Raw genomic sequence first — 18,588 nt, 5'->3', positions numbered from 1 at the left:
TTTCAATTCTTAGCAGTTCCGGGATACATTTTATCGTATGTTTTTTCTGAGATATCAAACTATGTAAATACCAATATTTATCCAAATCGGTTCTGTGGTTAAGGCGTGAAGATGAGACGGACGGACGGCCTAGTAGTATATAGTATTAAGTATTAATAGTAGTGACTAGTGAGTCGTTTTTACGTATTAACTATTAGTAGTATTATATAAGATTCATAAATTATGTCCAAAATTAATTTTTTTATTTAAAACTTCGAAAAACAACGGAATAAAATTGAGGAAATTGGAACAAAAGCACATAATTCTTATGTCATGTAATTTTTTATCCAATTCATAATAACAAAAGAATTGCTAATATAATTACAAGTTTTTATTGCTCAGAGATAAAAGAAAATTTTTTCAATCTAAGTACCTAATTGTCTAGTAGGTAAGTATGTAGTATGAGCATTAAAAAAAATCTTTACATCATCACTGTTATATTAATTAAACAAAGTACTGTGATTACACCATTATAATCACTACATAGTAATATAATTAGTTAGGTAATAAAACAAACAATAAAATTATGTAACCGCCGTTTGTGTGTCTGTATGCTTAGATCGATGGATTTTATTCGAAGAACACTAATTATGATACTATAGATGATTAGATGGTGATAATAATAGTCTCACAAAACATAAAAAATCTCTAAAAGGCCTTTTCCTACGCAAGCCAAGACCGGGCTTATTGCTTATGTTGATAGCCGTGTATTATGGAGAGAGACATAAATAATAATGATGATTTAATGTGATGATAATAATAATATTATGATATATTTTTAATATTGAAAAGGCAGATGTCCTTAGTCCCCATAGACCCAACCTACCGATCAACCGAACACCTCCTTTCCATAGCACAGATTTTTAATTCCCACTTTTTGCAATATGTACATAGTCCTGTATTGGCCGCGGACTGCCCAGGGCGGTATCTCTATAGTGCAGTCATGGGCAGGCTGCGGCTGGTGTCCGACAAGTCACAACACATTAAAATTATCTAAAGGGCCTCTGCGTGTTGGACCTGTGTCCCCACGTAAGCTTCCCTAAGGACCGGGTATCTTCCTTCCGGTGGTACGATACTAGCTTCCGCCCGCGACTCCGTCCGCGCTGAAAAATTAAGAAAAATTAAGATTTATTTTTTTGCTACGTATTTTTTCGGGATAAAAAGTATTCTATTTTATGCCCAGTATAATAAGGTATACCAAGTTTCATCGAAATCGAACCGTTAGTTTTCACGTGATGCCTTCACATAAAGACAGACAGACAGACAGACAAAAAATTTTTAATCACATATTTGGGTTTGGTATCGATCCAGTAACACCCCCCTGCTAATTATTTTTTCAATATTTTTAATGTACAGAATTGACCCTTCTACAGATTTATTATATTATACATAGATAGATTACTAGCTCCGCGCGGTTTCACCCCCGTGGCTCCACTCCTGGTCGTTGTAGCGTGATGATATATAGTCTATAACCTTCCTCGATAGATGGGCTATCTAACACGGAAAGAATTTTTCAAATCGGTCCAGTAGTTCCCGAGATTAGCGCGTTCAAACAAACAAACAAACAAACTCTTCAGCTTTATAATATTAGTATAGATGGAAATATGTCGACGATGATAATTATGATGGTTATATAGTCATTACCTACAAATAATGACAATAAAGATGATTTCTAATACAAAAAGTAATGTTATTCCAGGTAAACATAATATTTCATTCAGCTGCGACAGTTAAATTCGACGAGCATTTGCGAGCGGCGTTAGCTACGAATGTACAGGCGTCGTTATATCTCTTGCAATTGGCGAGGGAAATGAGGGATTTAAAGGTAAGGGATGTATAGAAATAAATTTATTACCATATTGTAGACCGTAATAGCCTATAATATAGCCTTTTATTCCTAGGGTAGGTCTTCATAGGGTTAGAAGAGGTCCCTAAGTTCGGTGTGCCTTTTGGCATAGGCCTCCTCCAATTCTTTCTAATGTATCCTGTCCCTTGCTACTCTCATCCAAAATGGTCCCGCAGTCTGTTTTAAGTCATCTTCCCATCTTCTGACTTGGCGACCCCTGCTTCTTTTGCCGTCTCTTGGTAGCCGGAGGGTGACTTGCTTGATCCATTTGTTAATAGGATGGCGTAATATATAATTAAGTTTAAAAAAAGAACGTGTGTGCCGAACACACGTGGCAGAAGTGAAACTTGTTTGGCAAGATTCAATGATATCAAAATCGTCGCCTTACTCCATGACGTAATGGTATTGCCACGACGCGACCTTGAAATTTTATTCTCAACGCATCTAAGAATTCCTGTTTTGTTGCACAATTTTATAGCTTTGCTCAACTTATCCCTAAATATTTTATTAGATTTACTTCTATAATAAAACTATAAAACTATTAAACTACTAAAAATATAAGTATATTATATATTTCCAGGTTTTCATGCACATATCGACAGCGTACTCAAATTCGCATTTATCGAGCATAGAGGAGAAGTTCTATCCTTTAGACGCGGACTGTAGCAGGATACAACAGACCATAGACAAACTTACCGATGCTCAGATTAATGAGATTCTACCTGAGTAAGTTATTTTTGATTATTGTTATATCTTTAGTATTAATAATAAGACTTATCCATTTAAGTATTAAAATAATAATATTTATTATTAATACACACCATAGTAAGTAATTTTCTATTATTATATTTCTGGATAAATTAGACCATAGACAAACTTACTGATGCACAGATAAATGAGATTCTACCTTAGTTGGTTATTTTTTATCTTACTCTGGCTGTGCTACGCGGTTTTACCCGCAGTACTCCGCTCCTGTTGGTCTTAGCGTGATGATATATAGCATATAGCCTTCTTCGATAAATGGGCTATCTAACACCGAAATAATTTTTCAAATCGGACCAGTAGTTCCGGAGATTAGCGCGTTCATACAAACAAAATCTTGAGCTTTATAATATTAGTATAGAATATAGATAATAGTGTTGATTTTATAATTTGCAATTTTGCGTAATAATATGATGGTGTGTAATATGATAAGTTCTTAAGTTACGTGTAATAAGTGTAATATGATCAGTTAATTATTTAAGCGGAGAAATATGAAGATGATGATGATAATAATAATTTGTATGATATTTTATGATGATCATAATAATTTGTATGATGATGATAATAATAATTTTATTATTATTATCATGATATTTTCAGGAGTCTGTATGATGATATTTTATGATGATAATAATAATTTGTATGATGATATTTTCAGGATATTAGGCGAATGGCCAAACACATACACATTTACTAAAGCGCTAACTGAAAAGGAACTGCGGAATTCCTGTAATGGAGTGCCTTTGGGTATTTTTAGACCTGCTATTGGTAAGATGTTATAAACATGTTTGTATATTTGTATGGATGGATAGCAGGAATGGATGATCCGTTTTGGATGAAATTATGTGGTCTAGAATATTTATTTTGTAGTCTTCTGAATTATCTTATACCCGAATTGAAAAAAAAAAACAAAAGAGACACCCAATTTTATTTTTCATTATTGTAATAATATAACATTCTTCTAGTGTCTCGGCTATCAAGTTGTATGATGATTTTTTTTCCTTTTTTATACACAATTAAATTTCCTTTACAGTAATCCTGTAAGTATAAGTATTTTTATGATATTTTTTTAGGTTATTTCTGCTTACAGATGTGTTCTTATGATATTGTAGTTTTTTAAAATACCTTTTTATCAGTTTATTTTCCTCCTTTATTATGTTTGAACCGTCATACTGCTTATCATGGCGTATGGCCTCTTTAAATTATGAAATCTATCATTCTATCTTTTATAACTCAAAATCAGTCCAGCCATTTTCGAGCTATAATATGATGCTTTTACCATAGTAGTTCTAGTTACCTACTACTTTCTGAAGTGAAACTTCTTTATCAGGGTTGGAAAAAAATTTAGTGTAACATTTTTTCGTTACGCGTGACATTTTTCCGTTACGCGCCATCTCTTTCTTATCCCTACCACGCGTGATTCGACGTATTTCTGTAAAGTTGCATATAGTAAATTATTTTTTGAAAAATAAGGTCATAAAGAAGTTTCACTTCTTCCGTGTGTACACTAGAACACGCACTCTTTTTTTACTTAGTTTTTATTACTTCTGCTCAATGTTTTATATATTTTTACAGTAATATCAACAGCAAATGAGCCATTAAAATGTTGGTTGGACAACATGTATGGACCGACTGGAGTCGCGGTTGGAAGTAGTAAGTATTGCTTCTGTTAAACTAGCTGTGCCCCGCGGTTTCGCCCGCATTGCTCCCCTCCTGTTGGTCTAAGCGTGATGATATATAGCCTATAGTCTTCCTCGATAAATGGGCTATCCAACTCCAAAAGAATTTTTCAATTCGTATCAGTAGTTCCTGAGATTAGAGCAAACAAACAAACTCTTCAGCTTATATTAGAGCTACGAATATAAATGCGAAAGTTTGTGAGGATGGATGTATGTGTATGTTTGTTACTCTTTCACGCAAATACTTCTGAACCAATTACAATGAGATTTAGCACACATATAGAGGGTAACTTAGATTAACACATAGGATAGGTTTTATCCCGAAAATCTCACGGGAACGGGAACTATGCGGGTTCTTCTTTGAAAAAATTATTTTATTCTCTATAGATTACTTAATTCTTTTAAGGGCCGATTTTTCAATCCTTGGTTAAAATTTATCCGTCTAATAAAGTATTACACGAACATTTTAAAATGTCACCTGTAAACTGTCAAATACGAACAATTAGAATACATTTTTGAAATGGTATTAACGTTATTCGATAAATAATTTTTAACCAAGGATTGAAAAATCAGCCCTAACAAAATATGAATTTATTCCAGTGACAGGCATGCTCCGTACAATCCAATGCGATAAGGACGTAACCGCCGATCTAGTTCCCGTCGACTCAGTGGTTAATTGCTTGATAGCAGCTTCGGTGAACGTTTGTAAGGAGTATCGGAGTCGGTAAGTATAATAAAAATAAGGAATTTTTAAGCTATTGCATAGCTTCTATCGCGGGCCTTGAGCGCGGGGACCGAATCAAGAAATTCCGTAACGAAAAAACCTCACGCTCCCCACGGGGACGGGCGGAGGTGTGGCTTGAAGGCATAGCATGCAATAGCGCAACCGCCCCAGTCCCCGAGTGACACACGTCGTTTTTGTATTTTTTTATGGCTGAACAAAATTTGATTAGAATTGAGGATGGTTTTAACTTAAATAGTTAAAAAACAACTGAAAGAAAAAAAGAGCGTGTGTGCCGAGCACACGTGTGAAGCTTCTTTGGCAAGATTCAAAGATACCAAAATCTTCAGCCCCATCCACACGTTTGACAATCAATGGCAAACAGCCAACAGTAAACAGCAAACACGGACGTGTGGATTGGTGTTTGTGTTGGGTGATTGTGGTTGGTGTTTGGGACTTCGTTTGCTGTTTGCGGTGTTTGTGACAAATAGCCAGCGTGTGGATGGGTGTTTGTCGTTGTTTGCCTGTTTGTGTTTGTGTTGGGCAGTGTTCGGCATCGGTGTCGGTTTTCTTGCCAGATCAAAAGATGCATGTTTGCCGATTCGGAATGATGAACGTTCGCCAAGCATGTGGATGGCTGTTTAGTGTTTGTGTTGGGTGATTGTTGTTGGTGTTTGGGATTGTGGTTGGTGTTTGCGGTGTTTGTGACAAACAGCCAGCGTGTGCCTGGGGCTTTCGCCTTACTCCATGACGTGACGGTATTGCCATAACGCAACCTTCAAATCATACTCTCAACACGCCTAAAGAAGTTTCACATCAAAAACCCATAAATTTATTGTTTTAGGCAGATTTTTTGCAGGCAATTTTAGAACACGATTGTGTGTCTAGGCTTCTTTTTTAGCCAATTTTACTAACTGCTATAAAAACATATATCATACAATTTAACATTCTTCATAATTTTTATTTATTTATATACACAATAATAATAAATCAATACATAAAACTATTTTATTTAGATCACCACCGTCAGAACCGCCAATTTTCAACTACGTCAGTTCTGTTGAAAATAAAATCACTTGGGGAGAATTCATGAGACAAAATATGGCGAGAATCGATAGACATCCCTTGTCTAATGCTGTGTGGTAAGTTTTTATCATCATCATCATCTTCATCATCAATGTCATCATCTTCATAATCTTCATCGACGTTACCATCATCGTCATCATTACTATCGTTGTAATCATCATAATCGTTATCATCGTCACCATCATAACCATCATATTCGTCGTCGTCATCATCGCTATCATCATTAACATCTTCATCTTTTTATCAATAATTATATTCATCGTCACCATCGTTTCTACCATTGCCATCGTCAGAAACGTCATCATCGTCGTATTATTTATATTTATCATCATCTTCATAATCGTCATCACCATCATAGTTAACATAATCATCTTCATCATCAACAACATTATTTATTTATTACTAGACAGACGTTTCCATTTATAATATTAGTATTTATTCAAGTAATTAAATATTTCTCATTTTATTCATATGAAATAATCAATAATAATCCATACTTTCCATACTTAATATTATAAATGCGAAAGTAACTCTGTCTGTCTGTCTGTTACTCAATCACGCCTAAACTACTGAACCAATTTTCATGAATTTGGTATGGAGATATTTTGATACCCGAGAAAGGATATAGTCTACTTTTTATCCCGGGAAAATGACGCAATCCCAGAAATCCCACGGGAACGGGAACTATGCGGGTTTTTCTTTGACTGCGCGGGCGATGCCGCGGGTGGAAAGTTAGTTACCTATATTTATATACAAATATTTAACATTAACAGGTACATATCACTAACTTTGAACAAGTCAGCTCTTATGAACCAAATATACATATTTTTCCTGCATTTGATTCCTGCGGTTTTGGTTGATGGCCTCGCGTCTTGTGTTGGAAGGAAACCTCAGTAAGTATATTAATTTTATTAATTAAATATATAAATAAAAAATTCAAACTCAAAATTATTATTCTCGGACTTGCAAAGTCATACTCAAAATCAAACTCCTAACTAAAAAATAAAAAATAAAATAAATCATATTAAAAATTTATACAGGGTTACTTGTAAAACACCAGCAACCTCGCAGGACAAGATAGCTAACGTCATAAGTAACAACATATTTTGTTCTACGACTTTTGGCATAACGCAATAAATTATTTTTAAATGATTTTTTAAGCCTTTATTTATACTCTCCTAACATTTGTAAGTCTATGTTCTATTCATTATCGAAAGGACGACGCGACGCCCCCTTCCCCCTCTCTTTCGCTTCTAGTTTACGTAATTTTTGGGAGGCGTAGAGTTTATAATATTCAAACAGAAAATTAAATTAATATTTATTTTTGTATGAAAATAAAATCTAACAAATTATCAAAAGTCGTAGAACAAATGTTGTTACTTATGATGTTAGCTATCTTGTCCTGCGAGGTTGCTGGTGTTTTACAAGTATTAACCCTGTATAATAACCGATTAGTATATATTATATGTATAAAACTTTAATGGCAGTTATCTAACATCAACTGAAATGGCCATATAAAAAACCATTGAAAAATTTTCTACCCGGTTAAAAAAAACATTTAACAAGTTTAATATTTAAGTACATTTTCTATTATTTACTCCTATAAAACCAGGCTAAAATTTACCTGTTTACTCCTTATACAGGGTGTCCCACTATTGGTATACTAAGCGCGAAGAGACTTGTAGTTTTGCATACACTGATCACGTAAAAAATACTTAAACAACAAAATTACGTCAAAAAATTTTTGCTAATTCTTTCCTGAAAATTCATGTTTTCTTCTCTAGCTTCGCGCAACCGGCATATACCGCTTCGCTAATGTGAGCATTTTGTCTATGAAAACATAATATTAAACGATAGCTCACGTGCGGGTGGCAAAATAGGGGTTGCTTGTTAAGGGTGTACACATAGAGTTTTAAGAATTCATCTATTTGAAAAAAATGCGTCTGGAATTTTATAAGTATTTTTAACGAACTCAGCGTATGCAACTATAACCTCCTTTGAGCTTAGTATACCAACAGTGGGACACCCTGTATTTACATAGATTTAATACTTATTCCAAAAATATTATTAAATTTTACTTTAATAATTACAGAATGCTAAAAGTATACCGCAAGATACACAAATTCTCATCCGTAATCTGCTATTTCTCTACAAAAGAAATTACATTTTGCAACCAACGGACAAGACGATTGTGGGAAAATACATCTGATTTAGATAAACAGGTAATATTTTATCTTATCTGTAAATGTATTAGTGTCATTAGTTTTACCTGTAAAAGTATTATTGTTTAGTTTTATTAGTAAACATTAGTTTTATCTGTAAACTCGCTGTGCCACGCGGTTTCACCCGCACTGCTCCACTCCTGTTGGTCATAGTGAGATGATATAGCCTATAGCCTTCTACGATAAATGGGCTATCCAACACCCAAAGAATTTTTCAAATTGGACTAGTAGTATTTGAAATTAGCGCGTTCAAACAAACAAACTCTTCAGCTTTATAATATTAGTATAGATTAGTTTTATCTGTAAATGCATTACCTAGTGTCATTAGTTTTACCTGTAAGTTTAGTGATCTGAAATATTAGGTATCTATGTTATTGAATAAGTTAAAATTAAATACTGTTTTCACTTTTTCACATAATGAAGTGAAACTTCTTTAGGCGCGTTGAGAGTAAAAGTTCAAGGTCGCGTTCTGAGTTTCTGACACGTGTGCCCGGCATACACGCTCTTTTTTAATAATTGATCATTTATTTAATATTAAAAGCGTTCTTTCATGAATTTATATAATATTATTTTATGATTTTTTATATAAAAAAATTATGAATGATATTTTTTTATATTGCACACAAAATAGGTACAAGATTAGAAACTAAGAGCTACAAGTAATAACATGAATAGAGGGCGGTCTTATCGCTGTAAACGATTTCTGCCAGACAAATTATTTTTTTTATATATTTTAAATGTAATTATTTATTTATCTATTTCTAGATATTTCCATTCAGCATGAAACACATGGACTGGGAGTTATATTTTGACAATTACCTCGCCGGCATTAGACGGTATTTGTTCAAGGAATCTGATGATACTCTGCCACAGGCTAGGATTAAGTGGAAAAGGTGAGGAAACAGATTTTTTGGATAAAAAGGGTTTAAAATATGATTTTTGACAATGATTTTGTATAGGCAGAGTTTATAACGGATTTAAAGCGGGATTTAATTGTAACAATGATTTAGGGAACGTGATTTTTTTGACTTTCAAAACACGATTACCTAATATATGTATATGGTAAAAGTCATTTAAAAAAACTGTTATGAAAATTTTGCAGTAAGCATAACATTAAAGAAATTAAATGGTTGACGCATGAGCTTAGAACCGAGGGAGCCTGGGTTCGATTCCCGGTGGAGACGAAGAAAAAAACTCGGTCTGGCAGGACACAGAAGGCTGGTCACCTACTTGTCCCTAAAGAAAATCGATTAGTGAAACAGATGTATAATGCATCTGCCCCTTACCGCATTAGAGGACATAGGACTTTTAAATTTTAATACATTAAAGAATCCGTCAAATTATGTTTGATATCGTTCTAAAGTATCGTCTAAAAGTCTGTACAGTCTGACAAACAAGTAATAAGACCGTTTATTTGAACTCCAGACTGTCAGAAAAAATTATGATACGTTTTTCCAATTTTTATTCGCTTTTATTTATTTCTTATCTTAGTTTATAGGTAAAATAATTGTTTTCTCTTTGTTTCAGACTGTACTATCTCCACCAGATAGTTAGGCTCTTTTTCTACGTGTTCATTATATATTGTCTATGGTCGATGTTATCAAGGTTATTTTAGTTTTAAAATAACGTGATAAATATTAAATATATACTAAAAGACAGCGCCGGTTTAAACCCTAGGAAACTTTATTTTCGATATGTATAAAAATGATTTTTTTCTAAATGTATTGAAATTATTCAGAACTGTCAACATATGAAGGCAGAATTTTTTTAGTATGGTTAAAAGTTGGTAATTATTATCTATAACATTGTATTCAAATATGAAATAAAGATAACCTATTTTACGCACAATACGCACAAAAATCGAGCCGTTACCACTTTGAAAAAAAAAACAACAATATAAATAAAATAAATTGTTAAATTTTGTTTTCGTTATAGCAATGGCGGTTAATATAATGCCGGTGCTGTCAGTAGAAGCGTGAATTTACCCAAAGGAAATAATAATATAATTTCCTAGAGACTAGAGTATGTAATAATAAATATATAGAAATATGTCAATTGGTCTGAGTATTTAGTGACGTCCTAATATTCTTTATAGTTTATTTTATTTTTCGATATTATAAGCGAAAAAACGACAAAAAATATTTTTTTTCCTTACGAAAACTTTAGTTGTACCCATGGTTGTACCTACTAAAAAAATGGTTACCATTGACATTCCTTTTTTAATTATGACGTCACAATACTCCTAAGCAATGCTCATAAAAATAATTAGATAAACCACAGCTAAAAAAATTAGATTCTTGCACATTTTTTTTAAATATAGTCTATGCTAAATTCATTCATCGGTGCTATACAGTTATTGGCCAAAGGTCTTTAATATGAAGGATCATTTAAATTAGAAAAAAAAAATATTGTTAAAGTATTTTTAAGATGAGATTTTAATCAAGAGATTTTGTTGAAATATGGATAATATACCTACTGGCAACATTCCCTTTATGAGTAATAATTTCCGTTTTCGCGCTTTTTTTGTATTTATTTTTTATTTCCCGCCAAATCTAAAAAAATATATTAAAATATTTTCATTTCATTTACAACTAGTCGTAGCTTGAGCAATTCAACATGACATAAGCTTTAAGACAATAGAAATTAGATTTAAAACCATAGTTATTAAAAGTTAAAAATATAAAAAAGACATTGATTTTTTGCTGTGGTATTTTTAGTGGACCCATCGCTGGTTTTAATCATTAATTTATATTCACATAAAGTTTTTAGACGAACAAAACCAAAATAATTAAACATGTATGTGTATATAATGTACCGTAGTTATTAAATTTAGTTTTATCGTATTTTAGTCTAATGTTGAATGATCATTCAGCCTCATTAAAAAGTTAAAAACTATGAAATTTTATGTTAAAGCAACCTTTTAAAAAAGGTTGTTTTTAGAAACCAATTTTTTGTATTATCTGTTTCTACGAATTTCGTTTTTTGAATGATCTGTACCTGGTGTTTTATTGGGTGTATTAATTAATTTATATTTTATTTTCCTTTTATTTTCTTTGTAAAAACGCGTGAATAATGTAAAAGTTAAAATTTTTTTTTTGAACTTGATTTTTTTTAAATCAAAATACTATTTTATGAAAAAAAAAAAGAACTGAAGATTTTTTTAATTTTTACGTTATTCGCGCCATTTACCATTTTTTCATTCGGTTTCACGGGTTGGTTTCAAATTAAAAGCAATCCATGGATATACGAATTTGACATATCTGTACATTATAGTTGTAAAAATAGTGTTTAGATGTACGTAATAAATGAATAATCACACAACGTCTGCGTTTTATTTACCTACTTTTGAATTTATTTACATACTTAAATAAAATTTTTACAATAGCAATTCATGAAATCTGTAGCACTCTAAAATAGCCATACCTGCACTTAAAATCTCTTTTAGTTACTTAATGTTTATTTGCCATTTAACATCACATCTCATTTTTTGGTTATACACGCACTAATTAATCGATACTTTAAGTATAATAATAATTAGTAAAAACTAAAAAGTGTAGATGGGTTACCATTTACACTTACCTATATCACATTTATATCAATTAAACGACCGTCAGCGAAAAGAGACAACTTAAGTAAAATTTTTACACCTTTATACTTAAAACAATATCATTGCTTGCAACCAAGCTTGCAACCTATATATTTTAGAAACTATATACATATGTATAACTTTTACACTAGACATTGGCGCCCTCTATCGGGTGGAACCATTTACACACAGAAAAAAGATGAGAAACAGTGCATCAAGTCTCTTTTTAGTGTACCTTCTAGCTTTCCACCTGCTTTGTCTAAAAACTATTAAATAATAAATTATAATTATTATACTCAAACCTTTCTATTGAATCACACTATCTATAAAAAAACGCATTAAAAGCATAAATAGGGACATAAGAATATAGGGACAGAGAATACTATGTAGAAAACAAGCACTAATAACATAATTCTCAAAATGTGGAACAATGGTCAATATGTGAAACTACACGAAGCTTACTAATAAAAGGTGACCATGCACGAAGTCACGGCCACACGTCTAATCGATTAAAAGAAATTTACAAATATAATTTACTATCTACAGATAAGATTTGATCAAATTTGATTTGATAGCTACATGGATCGTAAAAAATGATAACGGTGTATATTTTTCCATGAATGAAGATTAATCCAATTAAATTGATTATGTAAATAACAATTAGATAAAATTAATTAATTGTCAATTAGCTATCACTTGTGTACATAGAGATAATATGTACTACTTGTATATTTGTTTTTTTTTTCTCTAAATAATTATATAATTTATTTAGGTAAAAACTAGACAATGTGAAAGTAATTATTTTTATATATATTAGTTATATTTCTAGCTCATTATTTTGAAGGCAAACAATGAACAATCCCACACTACATTCGTGTAATCCCTACGGCATAAACAGCGCACGCAATTATTGGTCCCAGAACTCCCAGAGGACAGGAATTATTCATAGTTATTTGTTAGATACACAGTGTCCTGCGTGTGGTTAGTTATTATTCTGTAGTGTAGTGTAATATGGCTCAAAGGAATATTAAGTTTTTGCATACGATGTTTATATGAAAAATACGCTTACGGATGGTAAAAATCGGCGCGTGGGTATTCAAATCCTTTCTTAGAAATCAATGTATCCCAAATATTTTATATTTTTAAGTTATCAGTGTAATGCGTAAAACTTACCCGAATATTTATTATGCAATTAGGTATGTAGAGTATTTTTACGTAAAGTGCTTATGCAAAAACTATATGTTCATGTGATCTAAGTATGTAGGTAGGTACCATAGAACAAGTAATCTAAGTTACCTAGACTAATAAATTTCAATAGGTATCTTCTAATGTTTATGCTCTATTGTTCTGACATTTATAATATCAGTTCAGTTGCTTATTTTTTAAAATTAACATCCATCCATATATCCCTTTCTCGTCTACAATGTTAATAGGATTTTAAGAATGTTATAATTATACTAGGTATGTCTATTTTAAGAGACAAAGTACTAAATTAAGCTTCTTTTTAGGGGAGATAAATAAAAACCACACATTGCATTTTACATTTATTCATAATAATTATATAAAAATACACATCTTATTCAACTTAAATTAAAAATAAAACTGAAACATAATATCTATGTCGTTATATTATTGGCACAGTTTATATCTATCTACAAGACTTTATTATAAGCGACAGATAATACCGAAGTCTATACAACTTTTTATAGTTTAAAAATATTTTAAGGTCGACAAGGCTTTTTGACATGTGTCAAAAATGATAATTTGATAATATTTGACGCTATAAAGTGCTTGTTTGTTTACGCTAATCTCGGGAACTAATGGACCAATAAAAAAAATCACCGTGGCATATGTACGTGATCCCTGAGTGCTATAGGCTATACGGACCACGGGTGAAGCCGGAGCGGAATGATAGTGTAGTACATTCGAGACATTGTCAAAACTAGTTACTAAGGAATGTTGTAAACACATTACATACATTTCAAATAAATATTTCGATATGTCAAAAAACCTTGTCGTATTATATATTATTTTTTACCATAGACACATTAGAAAGAGACAACAACAAGAACAAATTCATTACATAATAGTGTCTCTCTCGCACAATCCATTTCTTGATAAATAAGTACATAACAGTCTGATTTTTTTGTTTACAAAAAATAATTTTACAATGAATACTGACCAAAAAGTCGATTTTAATTTTGACAATCAATAAATAATACATAGAATCAACAAAAATTTAATTTATCAAAGAATCAACATACATACGTCTGACGTAATTGTTACATTTGTACCAATAACCAAAATAATTTATAATAGAAATCATACACACGTTAGCAACTATTTACTAACAAATTAAGAACAAAATGAAAAAAATAATAATTTCATCTCAATTTTATAACAAAAATTATTTTTGACGTGACAACGTCTTATAAATTGGTTTGCCGGGTGACACTTCAAGAAACTGCGAGAGAGACAGACATAAAAAGTCGTTGTCACGTAAAATTTTCGCCCGTATACCGACTTTACAGGCAACCAATTTTTTTATCTTAAACTCATACCAAAAACATTTTAATATATAACAATGTACAGGATTTCAAGTTAAATCAATAAAAAGTTGCTAACGCATGTAAGACTAGAAGGAAAAATTTATATTTTACATTAGAAAGGCACTAGACATCACTCATACTAACATTTTAAAATAATACATAAGAAATTTTCTGTTCATATGCAGGTGTTTTTACACACTATTTTTTTGACAAATTATTACTATTATTCGAAAATTAATTCATTTTTCACATTTTAAGAGTTATTTTGATAGACTTTAGAAACAAAATTGATTATTTAAATCATAATTAAAAAAAAACATACTAAACTCAAATAATACGAAAAATTAATAAAAACGTGTGTAAATCCACAGATTAACAATCGAAACAGATAATTAAATGCAAAAAATAAAATAAATGCAACTATGGAATGTTCATTGCATATAACTTACTGATTAAATTTTTTAATTTATTTTAAAATTAAATGAATTTATATATGAAAATATAATTAAATAAGTATAATGTATAATGTCGTGTATAAATAAAATATGGAATGTAAATCTATATTTTAAAATAAAACCATTTGCACCTGAAAATGTTGATGATTAAAAATCAAATTTTCGTATGTTTGTATTTGGAAATCTCGAAAATTCGATAGACTTGAAAAATTTTGGACAACATATTTTTATAGTTTTTTTTTACAATTGTGTTTAAAATAACCACAAATCGATAAATATAGGGATTTTTGCAGTTTATTTACGTACTTTATATAGTCTAAAGTTAATAAAAGTGAGCATATAAGTTTTTACGTTAAATTTGACAAGATATACACATAAACGGTTTTATTCAAATATAGTTTATTCTACACGAGCGGTGTGATCAGTTTAAAGGCCTATTCAAACGGCTGTTCGCTACCGTACTTTAATCGGTACGCGATTAGAGTCTCTATAATATACTACGTAAGAGATTTAATCGCGTGCCATCGGGATGCCGCTCTAGTTTGAATGGGCCTTAAGAAAATTCCTAATATTAAACATCGCAACAACTACATACAATTCTACATAACTTTTTTTAATATTTAAATTTTTATACGAAACACATTTAACACCGATTCACAATGATTTTTTGACATTTTTTTTTTACTTACACCAATATATTTTGAAAAAATTTGACCAAATTTTGACACCAAAAATTTACTCCAATATATGACTAAACAACTGTTTCAAACCGCTCGCGTCCTAAATTAGGAACTTTACTTCTTTCCGAGTGATTCGAAGAAATTGACGAATTTATTGACACCAATATTTTTGGGCAAATCGTCTTCTGGCGGATCGTTGGCTCGGACGACATCTTTAGGATTAATATTGCTATTTTGGACCATTTTTATTTCATTCGACGGCCTTGGTTTCCTTTCGACGTTACCGTTTAGTTTATGGTCATCGAAGCCATTTTCTGTATGCGTCTCCTTATAAATGCTCATAATTTCTCGAACCGTTCGTGTTTCTTCTTTCACCGTGTTATTTTCGATTACAACAGGCTCTGTTATTTTCTCTTCTATTATTATGACGTTTTCACCGTCTCCATTATCTATAATTGCATGGATTTCTTCGACTTTTTGCTCTAAGTCCGCTATATCTTGCAAGTTAGATTTCTCTTCTACGACAATCAATGTCTCTGGTTCTTTGTCATTTTCCACAGTGGTGACCGTTTGAATGATTTCCTGAACTATAATTGGCTTCGTATCAATCTCTTCTTTAAATTCTGTTTCTTTTATTTCCTGATTGAATTGAATTTCTTCTTTGAAATCTATTTCTTCTTTTTGTGTTTCAATCACTTCTGTTTCTTCTTCGTTGTTCGCTTGGTTCCAGATTTTGAAGTATTTTGCGTACATTTCATCCCAGAACTCCATTTTTTCCTTATCCGGGTTAGTTCCCATAGACAATTCGTTGCTAATTTTCAAGTAATGGAGATTGTCTTTAGTGACTGGCAGCCATGTCACGGGAATGTAGTGGTTTTGCTCTGGTGTTGGATTCCTGGAAAAATATGAAATTATTTTCATTAAAATCTTATTGAAATTTCTTTTTAATATGTTTTTGATGAAAATACAACACATGATGACAATAATGGTAAGCGTTTTTTGAACATGAAATTAATAGACCCTATTTTTAATTTCAACATATTCACTGCAGTTATTATCATTACATTATCGGTGGTAAATTTTAAAAATACTTATGTAATGACGATTCGAAATTGCTACTAAAAGTATTCTAATTGAATAAATAAATGTTTGAGTTCGAGTTACCTAGTTGACTCACTTGTTAAATTCTAATTTATGTCATATTTTCACTTACCTATCTAATTTCAATTTAATTCAACAGTAATTCATAAATTTTAATTCATTCATATATTAACTGACACAACCTACTAAAGAAAATATATCTAAATAAAAAAACTCACCCAGTTTTCGCGAAATTGGTCCACAATCTCAGCATCCGTTCTCTCATCTCGATATCTTGGGCTGTAGGTTGTATATCTGCATGCATGTCACTCTTGAACAGATATCCCAACTCATCCATATGCCCCGATCGCTTGACCCCATAGCTATCCACCAATTTAATAGACCAGTTCAACTCGCCTATATAATCGAATTTGTAATAATATATTGGCTTCGTTGACACTTTTACCAAGTACTGGATGAACCTATGCGTGTCTATGTTGAACAAGCAGTCAGATAGCAAATGGCCATTCTCAAAGTCACTTTCACCTTTATAGTACAACTCTTTAATTTTGTTCGCGAGTTCTATTGCCTCTTCTGAATTTCTCTCTATGTTGAATTCCTCTGGAATACACGCTTGTAAGTCTTTTCTTTCTATGTTATATTCGAGTGTCGTCGATCCAATCATTATGGGGATATTCGCTAGTCTACCAGACGTTAGTATATTGAGGTACGGTTCTGTAAAAACTGCCTCGACACCTGGAAACTCCTTTTCCACAACTGCGCTAAAGAGGAAAGTTCCTTCTTGGTAGAACAGATCCAGTCCGTTCATTTTGACGTTCGCTTCCACGATATCTCTCACAGGCGTGGTGGTGAGGAACTCTAAAATGTCATTAAGGTCCGTGGATTCACAGCCTAGTTCGTTCGCAAGCGCTCTAGCGTTTTTGATTGGATGTTTCTGGAACGCCCATTTGTTCAACGCTACTCCCGATTGAATGATCGCTTTGCTGAACATGTCTTTGGTTAGAGGGCTTGCTGCTAACATGGATACCGCTGCTCCTCCCGTGCTTTCACCGAAAACGGTTATATTTCCCGAATTACCCCCGAAATGTTTTATATTCTCCTTCACCCATCGGAACGCTTGGACAATATCTTTAAGACCAGCATTTCCGGGAACTTCTGGCGTGTTTAAGCTGAGAAAACCAAGAGCACCACATCTGTAATTGACTGTGACGACGACTACATCTTTTTCGACGAGGTAATCACCCCCGTAGTAGGCAGAACTGCCTGAACCATAGAGGAACCCGCCTCCATGAATGTAAAACATGACTGGGAGGAATTCCCCGTCTAAATTTGGAGTATATACGTTGAGGAAGAGGCAGTTTTCGTCTCCTACATATGTCTTTTCGAATACTAAATCTATTTGGGGGCAAAGGTTGCCTTCTGCTGTTGCGTCTCGCACACCTTCCCATGGCTCTGGTGGTTGAGGGGCCTGAAATAGATAGCACGAAGTTAAATTAAAACAAAGATAAGGTAATATTAAGGGTATTTTGTTCAGTTTTCCACGTCTTGCGATTTGCTAGTCTAAACAAACATAGCAAAGTTTGAAGTGGATGCTTATAAAAAAGATATTTAAGGTATTCGAGATTTTGGTTCAGTTTTCTGTCTTTCGATTTGATTGTCTAAATATAAACTTTCAGATGGATACTACATAAAAATATAACCTTAATAACATAATAAAGTACATAATTATGATGTAAATAACTTCTTAGACTATAAACATTATATAATTTATAATCTCTTCATCATCGATGTTTATTATATTTACGACAGGGTTTTTACGACGATCTCAGCTATCACACAACAAAACTCGAGCAAAACTTATC

At 32.1% G+C, this 18,588-nt stretch overlaps 2 protein-coding genes across 6 annotated transcripts in view; one reads left to right on the top strand and one right to left on the bottom strand.

Annotated features, from left to right (window-relative positions):
• The window catches only part of LOC123704283 (fatty acyl-CoA reductase wat-like), a 43,231-nt gene extending 28,863 nt beyond the window's left edge, over positions 1 to 14,368 (top strand). For 2 of the 3 annotated variants that reach the window (XM_045652592.1, XM_045652593.1), the window contains exons 5-14: positions 1,739 to 1,864; positions 2,466 to 2,611; positions 3,306 to 3,415; positions 4,223 to 4,300; positions 4,927 to 5,050; positions 6,064 to 6,189; positions 6,907 to 7,026; positions 8,226 to 8,355; positions 9,121 to 9,248; positions 9,883 to 10,314. In XM_045652592.1, the coding sequence (XP_045508548.1) occupies positions 1,739 to 1,864; positions 2,466 to 2,611; positions 3,306 to 3,415; positions 4,223 to 4,300; positions 4,927 to 5,050; positions 6,064 to 6,189; positions 6,907 to 7,026; positions 8,226 to 8,355; positions 9,121 to 9,248; positions 9,883 to 9,970 (1,176 nt within the window). In that variant the 3' untranslated portion in view covers positions 9,971 to 10,314. Of the gene's footprint in view, positions 1 to 1,738; positions 1,865 to 2,465; positions 2,612 to 3,305; positions 3,416 to 4,222; positions 4,301 to 4,926; positions 5,051 to 6,063; positions 6,190 to 6,906; positions 7,027 to 8,225; positions 8,356 to 9,120; positions 9,249 to 9,882; positions 10,315 to 14,350 lie in introns of those variants that run through there. The other variant, XR_006753108.1, reaches the window with a different exon arrangement.
• Positions 14,369 to 14,455: 87 nt separating this feature from the next.
• LOC123704323 (juvenile hormone esterase-like) overlaps positions 14,456 to 18,588 on the bottom strand; it is a 31,770-nt gene continuing 27,637 nt past the window's right edge. For all 3 annotated transcript variants that reach the window (XM_045652652.1, XM_045652653.1, XM_045652654.1), the window contains 2 exons: positions 16,945 to 18,194; positions 14,456 to 16,520 (listed from right to left, as the gene is read on the bottom strand). In XM_045652652.1, the coding sequence (XP_045508608.1) occupies positions 15,740 to 16,520; positions 16,945 to 18,194 (2,031 nt within the window). In that variant the 3' untranslated portion in view covers positions 14,456 to 15,739. The remainder of the gene's footprint in view (positions 16,521 to 16,944; positions 18,195 to 18,588) is intronic.

Source organism: Colias croceus, chromosome 29 (genome assembly GCF_905220415.1).
Source record: "Colias croceus chromosome 29, ilColCroc2.1".
Classification (NCBI taxonomy): domain Eukaryota; kingdom Metazoa; phylum Arthropoda; class Insecta; order Lepidoptera; family Pieridae; genus Colias; species Colias croceus.
The sequence above is the reverse complement of the archived record's forward strand: the minus strand, read 5'-3'. Positions and strand labels throughout refer to the sequence as shown.